At 42.7% G+C, this 13,419-nt stretch overlaps 1 protein-coding gene across 1 annotated transcript in view; it reads right to left on the reverse strand.

Annotated features, from left to right (window-relative positions):
* HEXA (hexosaminidase subunit alpha) overlaps positions 1-13,074 on the reverse strand; it is a 39,070-nt gene extending 25,996 nt beyond the window's left edge. Inside the window, exon 1 of the mRNA XM_065872817.1 lies at positions 12,786-13,074. Within this exon, the coding sequence (XP_065728889.1) occupies positions 12,786-13,038 (253 nt within the window). The 5' untranslated portion in view covers positions 13,039-13,074. The remainder of the gene's footprint in view (positions 1-12,785) is intronic.
* Between the last annotated feature and the right edge of the window lie 345 nt (positions 13,075-13,419).

Genomic DNA, 13,419 nt, shown 5'->3' on the forward strand with positions numbered 1-13,419 from the left:
CACAAAGGTGGGAGAAAGCTTCTCATCCAATTGGATAAACCTCTTGGTGATGCACATCGACTCTAATCTTGTCACTTGTTTCTAGGGCCAGCAGAAGAAATTTTGGAAAATGCAGAAACGTAAGAGTAACCTCTTTCATTTCTAAAAGAAGTATTGGTTGGGCAGCAAAGCTCCTTTCCTTCTGTATAATTGTTACCTGAAGAATGTCACTCACCATCCAGCTCTACAAGAATTGGGTGATTAGCCAATAAAGTTGCTGACCTTCAACACACCCTGACAGGAGTTCAGAGCAGAGATCAGGAATGAGGCACTCTGGACTCTGGGAAAACGGCTTCAGATAGTTAAATATTTTCAGGAGAAAATTTTATAAAGCCAATTTCTTGCATCTTTCCATATTTAGAAAAGCACTAAAATCATTAAGATATCTGTTCCTCGTGACCAACAGCAACCTTCTACCGAGATGTGTGCTTGATTGCATGTACCCCTTTCTCCAAAATCACATATATGCTTGCTGACCTCCCCGGCTGCCTCTCTGTAGCAGTTCCTCAGAGCTATTAGAGAGGCTGTCTCCTGGGCTTCAGTCCTCAGTAAGTCCCCAAATAAAACTGAAACTCACAGCTCTCACGTTGTGCATTTTTATTTCAGTTGACAAATCATTAGGAAAAGGACTGGTATCAAAAAAGAAGGTATCAACTGGAAAAAGCTGCCCTGCTTCACTCTTCCGTGTGGAGGTGAGAAGTGGAGTGGAAGGAGATGGGAGGAAAGGCAGCTCTGTGGCTTAGACGTTTTATTTGTATTTTGTTTCATTTTTAAAATCACCAAGTTCTTCCTTCTGCTGTGTATCCTCCTCCAAAGTTTGTAAAAACACTCATCATTATCTCCTTGTTATCCTCAGAAATGCTTGGAATGTAGGCACATAAAAAAAAAAAAGCAGCAGTAGGTGCTTGCAAGTTAGGCGATTTGCCAAGGGCACATAGTTAAAGAAGTGATTAATAAACATTCTCTGGCTGACTCCTGAATAAATCATGTTTCAGACCCTGAGTCCTCTACTGAGATAGGTCTTCAAGCAGGGTGAGGGGGAAGCAACGATAGCTCAAGGAAATAAGACTGGAATTTTTCATAAACCAGGCCCAGACTACCCACACACATCTTGACCAAGCTGAGCTTCTTTGGTTCAGCAGTGAGAAGAGAGGCTGGTTGAGGACTGCAGGCCTAGCTAATCTAGGCCCAGGAATTCAAAATGGCACACAATTATTTTGCCCCTCACTAAAAACGATGCTCCTGCAACCTATTCTTCCCAAATCACTGTATTTTTTTTTCCTCTTTACGTATCCCTCCGTCCTCCGCATACCCCTTCACAAGAAAAATAATTCTACTACAAAACTCTCTTCCTGCATTGTATTCTTTTCTCTTTGCTTTTAAGACAATATATGTAAGTCTTCTGCAGGACTATGCCTTGTCCTTGTCATGGGAAAGGTTAAAGTGTACACAGCCACTAGTCCAATTAGAGCGGAGAAAACTGATCAGCATGACTCTTCTCCCCAGCCAGGCTGCCCCTTATCGGTTTTCTTCCTACACTCTCTAGACGCATTTCCAATCCATCTCCAATTCTGTGATGGGTTAAGGGCAGCCTGAGTTAGGACCACAGCATAGTGTGATCCTCCTTTCCGTGGAGTCACATGCTTATATTCCAAATTTGAAACTTGAAAGAGACAATCAATTCTAAATGAAACCTGCAAATCATCTTTTTGATGATCTTAGAAATAAACAAAAACCATGACGCATTTTTACAAACTTTTATACAAAGCAGCCCTTTTAAGTTAATTTTAATATAGCCAACAAATAATTAAGTATCTACTATGTTCTGGGCGTTAAGTATAGAAGGAATGGCCAAAGGAGGTATTTTAGGAGATTCAAATTATAATGAATTATGCCACTTATTAACTTGGTCACTTAATATCTGAGGATGAGCAAATCAAATATTGATAATGGCTGCAGATACTCATACAATAATCTTCCTTCCATTCTAGAATAAAAGGGCTGGGGAAGGGTGGTGGGAATTATTTTGTTCAGGGACAGTGGCATCCTAAGTAACTCATATGGATGTGTGTGTGAACATCAGAACAGGATTGGAACTTTATAATAACCATTAAGGACTATGGATTCAATCAACTAGTTTCAGGAAAAGCAAAGAAGAATGCAGTCATATGACATAATCAGATTTAGTCACTTTACCTGGGCTTTATCAACTCCATCAAGCACCCCAAAAAGTATTTGGCGCAACATTAGTTGGGTGCAATCCCAGATAATCAGATCTTTGATTTGCAAACAGGATGTGGCTTAATAATCAAAACAGAAAACTAGGCTTATTCAAATATCTAAAATAATTCCATTTAACAGGTTTAACAACATGCAACACACACCCTCCAGTTGGCAGAAACACCTGTCAATTCCAAAACAGGTAGCAAATGCTAAACACTTCCACAAATCATTTACAATTAATGACTACAGCTAACCCTTGGAGGAAGACTCAGAATGGAGTTGAACCTCAACACTAGACTTGTTTTTTAGAAAATGTTAAGTATGAACTTCACTGAATTCCAGGATCAGATCAAAACCAGAAGCTGTGCTGGATTAAGAAAGACACTGACCCATGGGACTTCCCTGGTGGTGCAGTGGTTAAGAATCCGCCTGCCAATGCAGAGGACACGGCTTCGAGCCCTGGTCCGGGAAGATCCCACATGCCACAGAGCAACTAAGCCCGGGCGCCACAACTACTGAGCCTGTGCTCTAGATAGAGCCCGTGAGCCGCAACTACTGAGCCCATGTGCCACAGCTACTGAACCCCACAGGCCTACAGCCCGTGCTCTGCAACAAGAGAAGCCACCACAATGAGAAGCCCGCACACCACAATGAAGAGTAGCCCCTGCTTGCTGCAACTAGAGAAAGCCCACATGCCACAATGAAGACCCAATGCAGCCAAAAATTTTAAAAAATTAAAAAAAAAAAAAAGAAAGACACTGGCCCATGGGACTTCCCTGGTGGCTCAGTGGTTAAGAATCTGCCTGCCAATGCAGAGGACATGGGCTCGGGCCCTGGTCAGGGAAGATCCCACATGCTGCGGAGCTACTAGGCCCATGCGCTACAACTACTGAAGCCCGCGCGCCTACAGCCCATGCTCCGCGAAAAGAGAAGCCACTGCAATGAGAAGCCCACGCACTGCAACAAAGAGTAGCCCCTGCTCACAGCAACTACAGAAAGCCCATGTGCAGCAATGAAGACCCAACACAGCCAAAAAATAAATAAAATTTGGAAAAAAAAAGACACTGGAGGAGAGATTCGTTCAAGATGGTGGAGTAGAAGGACGTGCGCTCACTCCCTCTAGCGAGAGCACCAGAATCACAACTAACTGCTGAACAATCATCAACAGGAAGACACTGGAACTCACCAAAAAAGATACCCCACATCCAAAGACAAAGGAGAAGCCACAATGAGATGGCAGGAGGGGCGTAATCACAATAAAATCAAATCCCATAACTGCTGGGTGGGTGACTCACAAACTGGAGAACACATACCACAGAAGTCCACCCACTGGAGTGAAGGTTCTGGGCCCCATGTCAGGCTGCCCAACCTGGGGGTCTGGCAACTGGAGGAGTAATTCTTAGAGAATCAGACTTTGAAGGCTAACGGGACTTGACTGCAGGACTTCAACAGGACTAGGGGAAAGAGACTCCACTCTTGGAGGGCACACACAAAGTAGTGTGCACATCGGGACCCAGAGGAAGGAGCAATGACCCCATAGGAGACTGAACCAGACCTACTTGCTAGTGTTGGAGGGTCTCCTGCAGAGGCGGGGGGTGCCTGTGGATCACCATGGGGACAAGGACACTGGCAACAGTTCTGGGAAGTACTCCTTGGTGTGAGCCTTCCCAGAGTCCGCCATTAGCCTCACCAAAGAGCTGGGCAGGCTCCAGTGTTGGGCTGCCTCAGGCCAAAGAACCCAGCCCCACCCATCAGCAGACAAACAGATTAAAGTTTTACTGAGCTCTGCCCACCAGAGCAACACCCAGCTCTATCCACCACCAGTCCCTCCCATCAGGAAGCTTGCACAAGCCTCTTAGATAGCCTCATCCACCAGAGGGCAGACAGCAGAAGCAAGAAGAACTACAATTCTGCTGCCTGTGGAAGGAAAACCACATTCACAGAAAGATAGACAAAAGGAAAAGGCAGAGGACTTTGTACCAGGTGAAGGAACAAGATAAAACCCCAGAAAACAACCAAATGAAGTGCAGATAGGCAACCTTCCAGAAAAAGAATTCAGAATAATGATAGTGAAGATGATCCAGGAACTCGGAAAAAGAATGGAGGCAAAATCAAGAAGATGCAAGAAATGTTTAATAAAGACCTAGAAGAATTAAAGAACAAACAAACAGAGATGAGCAATATAAAAAGTAAAATGAAAAATACACTAGAAGGAATCAATAGCAGAATAAGTGAGGCAGAAGAATGGATAAGTGACCTGGAAGACAGAATGGTGGAATTCACTGCCATGGAACAGAATAAAGAAAAAAGAATGAAAAAAAATGAAGACAGGGCTTCCCTGGTGGCGCAGTGGTTGAGAGTCCGCCCGATGCAGGGGACATGGGTTTACACCCCAGTCCGGGAAGATCCCACATGCTGCGGAGCGGCTGGGCCCGTGAGCCATGGCCACTGAGCCTGTGCGTCCAGAGCCTGTGCTCCGCAAGGGAGAGGACACAACAGTGAGAGACCCGCGTACCGCAAAAAAAAAGAAAAAAGAAGACAGCCTAAGAGACCTCTGGGACAACATTATACGCAACAACATTCACATTATAGGGGTCCCAGAAGGAGAAGAGAGAGAGAAAGGACCCAAGAAGATATTCGAAGAGATTATAGTTGAAAACTCCCCTAACATGGGAAAGGAAATAGCCACCCAAGTCCAGGAAGCGCAGACAGTCCCAGGCAGGATAAACCCAAGGAGAAACATGCCAAGACACATAGTAATCAAAGTGACAAAAATTAAAGACAAAGAACAATTATCGAAAGCAACAAGGGAAAAACGACAAATAACATATAGAGGAACTCCCCTAAGGTTAACAGCTGATTTCTCAGCAGAAACTCTACAAGCCAGAAGGGAATGGCACAATATATCTAAAGTGATGAAAGGGAAGAACCTACAACCAAGATTACACTACCCAGCAAGGATCTCATTCTGATTCGATGGAGAAATCAAAAGCTTTACAGACAAGTAAAAGCTAAGAGAATTCAGCACCACCAGACCAGCTCTACAACAAATGCTAAAGGGACTTCTCTAAGTGGGAAACACAAGAGAAGAAAAGGACCTACAAAAACAATTAAGAAAATGGTCATAGAAACATACATACCGATAATTACCTAAAACGTGAATGAATTAAATGCTTGAACCAAAAGACACAGGCTCGCTGAATGGATACAAAAACAAGACCCATATATATGCTGGCTACAAGAGACCTACTTCAGACCTAGGGATACATACAGACTGAAAGTGAGGGGACGGAAAAAGATATTCCATGCAAATGGAAATCAAAAGAAACCTGGAGGGGCTACCCTGGTGGCACAATGGTTAAGAATCCGCCTGCCAATGAAGGGGACATGGGCTCGAGCCCTGGCCCAGGAAGATCCCACATGCTGCGGAGCAACTAAGCCCGTGTTCCACAACTACTGAGCCTGCGCTCTACAGCCCGCGAGCCACAGGTACTGAGCCTGCGTGCCACGACTACTGAAGCCAGTGCGCCTAGAGCCCGTGCTCCACAACCAGAGAAATCACCACAATGAGAAGCCCGCACACCACAACGAAGAGTAGCCCCTGCTTGCTGCAACCAGAGAAAACCCTGTGCACAACAACAAACACCCAATGCAGCCAAAAATTAAAAATAAATAAATCAAAAAAAAAGAAAGCTGGAGTAGCAACTCATATCAGATAAAATAGACTTTAAAATAAAGAATGTTATAAGAGAAAAGGAAGGACACTACGTAATGATCAACGGATCAATCTGAGAAGAAGATATAACAATCATAGATATATATATGCACCCAACAAGGAGCACCTCAATACATAAGGCAACTGCTAACAGCTATAAAAGAGGAAATCGACAGTAACACGATAATAGTGGGGGACTTTAATACCTCACTTACATGAAAGGACAGATCATCCACACAAAATTAATAAGGAAACACAAGCTTTAAATGACACAATAGAGCAGATAGATTTAATTGATATTTATAGGACATTCCATCCAAAAACAGCAGATTACACTTTCTTCTCAAGTGCACATGGAACATTCTCCAGGATAGGTCACATCTTGGGTCACAAATCAAGCCTCAGTAAATTTAAGAAAACTGAAATCATTTCAAGCATCTTTTCTGACCACAACGCTATGAGATTAGAAATTAGTTACAGGGAAAAAAACTTAAAAAACACAAATACATGGAGGCTAAACAATACGTTACTAAATAACCAAGACATCACTGAAGAAATCAAAGAGGAAATCAAAAAATACCTAGAGACAAATGACAATGAAAACACAATGATCCAAAATCTATGGGATGCAGCAAAAGCAGTTCTAAGAGGGAAGTTTATAGTTATACAAGCCTACCTCAAGAAACAAGAAAAATCTCAAATAAACAATCTAACCTGACACCTAAAGGAACTAGAGAAAGAAAAACAAACAAAACCCGAAGTTAGCAGAAGGAAAGAAATCATAAAGATCAGAGCAGAAATAAATGAAATAGAAACAAAGAAAACAATAGCAAAGATCAATAAAACCACAAGCTGGTTCTTTGAGAAGATAAACAAAATTGATAAAGCCAGACTCATCAAGAGGGAGAGGACTCAAATCAATAAAATTAAAAATGAAAACGGAGAGGGGCTTCCCTGGTGGCGCAGTGGTTGAGAGTCCACCTGCCGATTCAGGGGACACGGGTTCGTGCCCTGGTCCGGGAATATCCCACATGCCGCGGAACGGCTGGGCCTGTGAGCCATGGCCGCTGAGCCTGCGCGTCCAGAGCCTGTGCTCTGCAACGGGAGAGGCTGCAACAGTGAAGAAGCCCGCATACCACAAAAAAAAAAAAAAGAAAAGAAAAAGGAGAAATTACAACAGACACTGTAGAAATACAAAGCATCCTAAGGGACTACTACAAGCAACCCTATGCCAATAAAATGGACAACCTGGAAGAAATGGACAAATTCTTAGAAAGGTATAACCTTCCAAGACTGAACCAGGAAGAAATAGAAAATATGAAGAGACCAATTACAAGTAATGAAATTGAAACTGTGATTAAAAATCTTCCAACAAAGAAAAGTCCAGAACAAGGTAGCTTCACAGGTGAATTCTATCAAACATTTAGAGAAGAGCTAACACCCATCCTTCTCAAAGTCTTCCAAAAAATTGTAGAGGAAGGAACACTCCAAACTCATTCTTTGAGGCCACCATCACCCTGGTACCAAAACCAGACAAAGATACTACAAAAAAAGAAAATTACAGACCAATATCACTGATGAATATAGATGTAGAAATCCTCAACAAAATATTAGCAAACAGAATCCAACAACACATTAAAAGGATCATACACCATGATCAAATGGGATTTATCCCAGGGATGCAAGGATTCTTCAGTATAGGCAAATCAATCAATGTGATACACCATATTAACAGATTGAAGAATAAAAACCATATGATCATCTCAATAGATGCAGAAAAAGCTTTTGACAAAATTCAACACCAATTTATGATAAAAACTTTTCAGAAAGTGGGAAGAGAGGCAACCTACCTCAACATAATAAAGGCCATATACGACACACCCACAGCAAACATCTTCTCAATGGTGAAAAACTGAAAGCATTTCCTCTAAGATCAAGAACAAGACAAGGATGTCCACTTTCACCACTATTATTCAACATAGTTTTGGAAGTCCTAACCACGGCAATCAGAGAAGAAAAAGAAATAAAGGGAATACAAATTGGAAAAGAAGAAGTAAAACTGTCACTGTTTGCAGATGACAAGATACTATACATAGAGAATCCTAAAGATGCCACGAGAAAACTACTAGAGCTTATCAATGAATTTGGTAAAGTTGCACGATACAAAATAAATGCACAGAAACCTCTTGCATTCCTATACACTAACAATGAAAGATCAGAAAGAGAAATTAAGGAAATAATCCCATTCACCACTGCAACAAAAAGAATAAAATACCTAGGAATAAACCTACCTAAGGAGGTAAAAGACCTGTACTCTGAAAACTATAAGACACTGATGAAAGAAATCAAAGATGACACAAACAAATGGAGAGATATACCATGTTCTTGGATTGGAAGAATCAACATTGCGAAAATGACTATTCTACCTAAGCAATCTACAGATTCAATGCAATCCCTATCAAATTACCAATAGCATTTTTTACAGAACTGGAACAAAAAATCTTAAAATTTGTATGGAGACACAAAAGACCCCAAATAGCCAAAGCAGTCTTGAGGGAAAAAAATGGAGCTGGAGGAATAAGACTCCCTGACTTCAGACTATACTACAAAGTTACAGTAATCAAGACAATATGGTACTGGAACAAAAACAGAAATATAGATCAATGGAACAGGATAGAAAGCCCAGAGATAAACCCATGCACCTATGGTTGACTACTCTGTGACAAAGGAGGCAAGGATATACAATGGAGAAAAGACAGTCTCTTCAATAAGTGGTGCTGGGAAAACTGGACAGCTACATGTAAAACAATGAAATTAGGGCTTCCCTGGTGGTGCAGTGGTTGAGAGTCTGCCTGCCGATGCAGGCGACGCGGGTTCGTGTCCCAGTCCGGGAAGATCCCACATGCCACGGAGTGGCTGGGTCCGTGAGCCACGGCTGCTAAGCCTGTGCGTCCGGAGCCTGTGCTCCGCAACAGGAGCGGTCACAACAGTGAGAGGCCCGCGTATCGTAAAAAAAAAAAAAAAAAAAAAAAAAAGAATGAAATTAGAACACTCCCTAACACCATGCACAAAAATAAACTCAAAATGAACTGGAGACCTAAATGTACAACCAGACACTATAAAACTCCTAGAGGAAAACACAGGAAGAACACTCTTTGACATAAATCACAGCAAGATCTTTTTTGATCCACTTCTTAGAGTAATGGAAATAAAAACAGAAATAAACAAATGGGACCTAATGAAATTTAAAAGCTTTTGCAAAGCAAACTACAAACAAGACGAAAAGACAACCCTCAGAATGGGAGAAAATATTTGCAAACGAATCAAGGGACAAAGGATTAATCCCCCAAATATATAAACAGCTCATGCAGCTCAATATTAAAAAAACAAACATCCCAATCCAAAAATGGGCAGAAGACCTAAAAAGACATTTCTCCAAAGACATACAGATGGCCAAGAAGTACATGAAAAGCTGCTCAACATCACTAATTATTAGAGAAATGCAAATCAAAACTACAATGAGGTATCACCTCACACCAGTCAGAATGGACATCATCAGAAAATCTACAAACAACAAATGCTGGAGAGGGTGTGGAGAAAAGGGAACCCTCTTGCACTGTTGGTGGGAATGTAAATTGATACAGCCACTATGGAGAACACTATGGAGGTTCCTTAAAAAACTAAAAATAGAATTACCATATGGCCTAGCAATCTCTGGGCATATACCCAGAGACAACTATAATTCAAAAAGACACATGCACCCCAATGTTCACTGCAGCACTATTTACAATAGCCAGGTCATGGAAGTAACCTAAATGCCCATCGACAGACAAATGGATAAAGATAATGTGGTCCATATATACAGTGGAATATTACTCAGCCATGAAAAGGAACAAAATTGGGTCATTTGTAGAGATGTGGATGGATCTGGAGACTGTCATAGAGAGTGAAGTAAGTCAGAAAAACAAATATTAACGCATATATGTGGAACCTAGAAAAATGGTACAGATGAACTGGTTTGCAGGGCAGAAATAGAGACACAGATGTAGAGAACAAACGTATGGACACCAAGGGGGAAAGCAGCGGGGGGTTGGGGTGGGGGTGTGATGAATTGGGAGATTGGGATTGACATGTATACACTGATGTGTATAAAATGGATAACTCATAAGAACCTGCTGTATAAAAAATAAATAAAACAAAATTCAAATATTAAAAAAAAAAAAAAAAAAAAGAAAGACACTGGCCCAAAGCCTACAAGGAAGGAAGTTATCTGGAGGAGAAGCTTTAGCTAAGTTTTAACTTGCATATGTTGTTTTCTTTACTAAAATCAACCCCATAGGGAAATATACTACAGTTTGGGCTTTGTTGATGTTGTTTTCCTCCACAGATTCTTCCTTCTTTTTGCAGAAATAGGATTATGGCTCAAGTCATTTGAAAGCCTCTCCAGGAACCTGTATTCCAAAGAGAAGACTCCATAGGAGGAACCTCAGAGAAAGAAGTTACTTGTCTATCTTTGGTAATGTTCCTCCAAAACACCTTTCATTATGTCAGTGGATAAGACCCCTCAACTAATAGAGCAAATTCATTTACAGGGAGGTAAAAAATTGAAATAAACATTGTATTTAGTTTCTTGTCTGTCTCTAAATCTGTTTCATTAGGGAATTTACAGCACACCATTGTCACATAACCTATTTCTCTTTTCTTGATTCAACTCTAGTCCTATAGCAATGCAGGTAAAGACTTAATTTTTAGAAGCATAGAAATTATCCTAATTTATATAATACTAGTAAACATTCTAATTACCTTTTAAGCCTTTTATTTTAAAGTATATTTGATTTACAATGTTGTGTTAGTTTCTGGTGTATAGCAAAGTGATTCAGTTATACATATGTATCGATACATATATTCTTTTCCATTATGGTTTATTATAGGATATTGAATATAGTTCCCTGTGTCTGTTAAGCATTTTCAACACACTGTATCCTTTTGCTTCATATTCCCCAGTTGGACTGCAAAGCTTGGGACTGGGTCATATATTTTTCCTGTAACCACTGAGTGCCCAGCACTGGAATAGGCAGATACCAAACCACCAATTAGGTGACAGATTTAAGTCAGTCCCTAACTTTTCTATACCAAAATAAACATATTCTGAGTGCCAGTTTTATGTGAAGCATTCTATTACTTGTCATGAAGGATTCAGAGAAGTATGTGATCGACCATGGACACAAGAGCATACCTTTTGTCCTCCTTGGCCTAATGCATCTTACCAGTGAAGAACTACCTTTGATGCTATTTCTTTCCCTAAATCATCTGTCACACTCTAAGTGCCATTTTTTTGATTAAATACTTTTAATTCTACATATCAAATGACAACACTTTTTAAACATCTTTTTAAAAATTAATTATATTTCTTGGCTGCATTGGGTCTTCATTGCTGTGTGTGGCCTTTCTCTAGTTGTGGTGAGCGTGGGCTAATCTTCGTTGTGATGGGTGGGCTTCTCGTTGTGGTGGATTCTCTTGCTGTGGAGCACAGGCTCTAGGCGTGCGGGCTTCAGCAGTTGTGGCACACAGGCTCAGTAGCTGTGGCTCGTGGGCTCTAGAGCACAGGCTCAGTAGTTGTGGTGCACGGGCTTAGTTGCTCCACGGCATGTGGGATCTTCCCGGACCAGGGCTCGAACCCATATCCCCTGCATTGGCAGGTGGATTCTTAACCACTGCACCACCAGGGAAGTCCTTCATATAACAACTTTTGAAAATAATTTAAGCATACTTAAAATGCCAGAAAAAATGACACTACCATACGGCTCAACCATAAATATGGCTTCCCTCCATAAACACCTATACCTCATAACCAGAGAACTAGATTCCAGGAGAGTTTCGAGAAAATTCTAAATGTTAAGCCCATAAGCTAGAATTTTATTTGTTTGCATTGCTGACTCTATTCATGAGTCTACTCTTCTATTTGCTGTGAAATAACCATCCTCAAACACAATTTTCAGCAGCTGCCTTAAAGAAAACTACCAGCCCCTGTTATTTCAGATGAAACCCATATCCAAAGCACTCCCGACTCTTCATTTCAATCCCACACTCGCCCCAACCTCACCCCTCCCTAGCGCCCCCCACCCTCACTACACACACCAGCCAAGAACTTTGAGCTCAATCATAACCCTTTGTACTTCTGCCTAAGCCTGCCTTCCTTCCTCGAATACCGTCCTTTCCGTCCTGGTCAATTTCTGTACATACACCACTTCACTTTAAGTGGCTGCTCAAAACACATTTCCTTATGCAAGCGTTCTATGATTTTTCTCACAGTTTAAACATTTACCTAATATGTTATGTGTCAGATACTTTTATGTAATTTTGCTTATCTCTCTTGTCTTGTCTTAACCAATTTTGAGTGTCAGCTCTGGTCTCCTCTCCCCAGCCCTGGTCACAGCCTCACTAGGACCCTCGACACTTGAACATGGTCAGATGTCTACTGGCACCGTATTTTCAGTAATTTGCTATCCTGAATGAACTGTAGTCCTAAAGCAGACATTTTTGGTGAAATACATAGCCCGAGGGCAGGATTCCGGATAAGCCCTGGCCGCAGAAGTCAGCTCAGTGAATGGAGGTGGGGGACTAATCCTTGGGGAGGCTGACAGGACAGCTGGAGAAAAAGGGCAGGTGGAAGTGGAGGCTAGAGGACTGGGATAGACTAGAGGGTTGGTCAAAAGCCAAAGGAATGGCGTTTCAGGAGGTTTGGGGGAGTTGTCCCAAGGAAGGCCCTCTCGGAGCCCGGGAACGAGACGGGACAGGTCCGACTCACCCATGGGTTGGGGAAAGTGGAAGGACACGGAACCGAAGAGCAGGTCACGGTAGCGTTGGAAGGCCTCGTCGAGGACGGAGCAGCCTACCTGCGCGGCCGAACTGACGTGGTACTGGAATTGGAAGGTGTACGGGAAGATGGTGTAGCGCTGCTCGGAGGTTTGGATGTACTGGGGCCATGGCCACAGGGCCGTCGCCCGCCCAGCGAACGCTGCCGCCAGCAGCAGCGAAAACCAGAGCGCGGAGCCTGCCATAGCCCGCCGGTCTCCTCTCTCCCAGTGGGCCGGGCCACGTGACACCCTGGTCAGGTGATCCGCCCCCGCGTGATAACGGGCGCGTCACGTGACCGGAGGCAGCTCTTAATCAGCGACCCCGGAGGACGGATTACCCGTCCCTACAGTCCCGGCGTGAGCCCGGAGCTCCTGTGGCGTGCAGTGGATGGTGCGGGGCATCGGTGATGGTTCAGGTGCAGGCGGTTCACGGGCCTGGTGGAGCAGTAGCTAAATGCACCACCGCAGGTGTCAGGCCTGCGGTCACAGAACTACAAGCGCACCAGAGGGTAGAAGCCCCAAGTGGGGAGGCTGAGTGGGCGAGCGAGAAAGAAAGTTTCCCGAATCGCGAACACGGAATAAGGG

Source organism: Phocoena phocoena, chromosome 2, assembly GCF_963924675.1.
Source record: "Phocoena phocoena chromosome 2, mPhoPho1.1, whole genome shotgun sequence".
Classification (NCBI taxonomy): domain Eukaryota; kingdom Metazoa; phylum Chordata; class Mammalia; order Artiodactyla; family Phocoenidae; genus Phocoena; species Phocoena phocoena.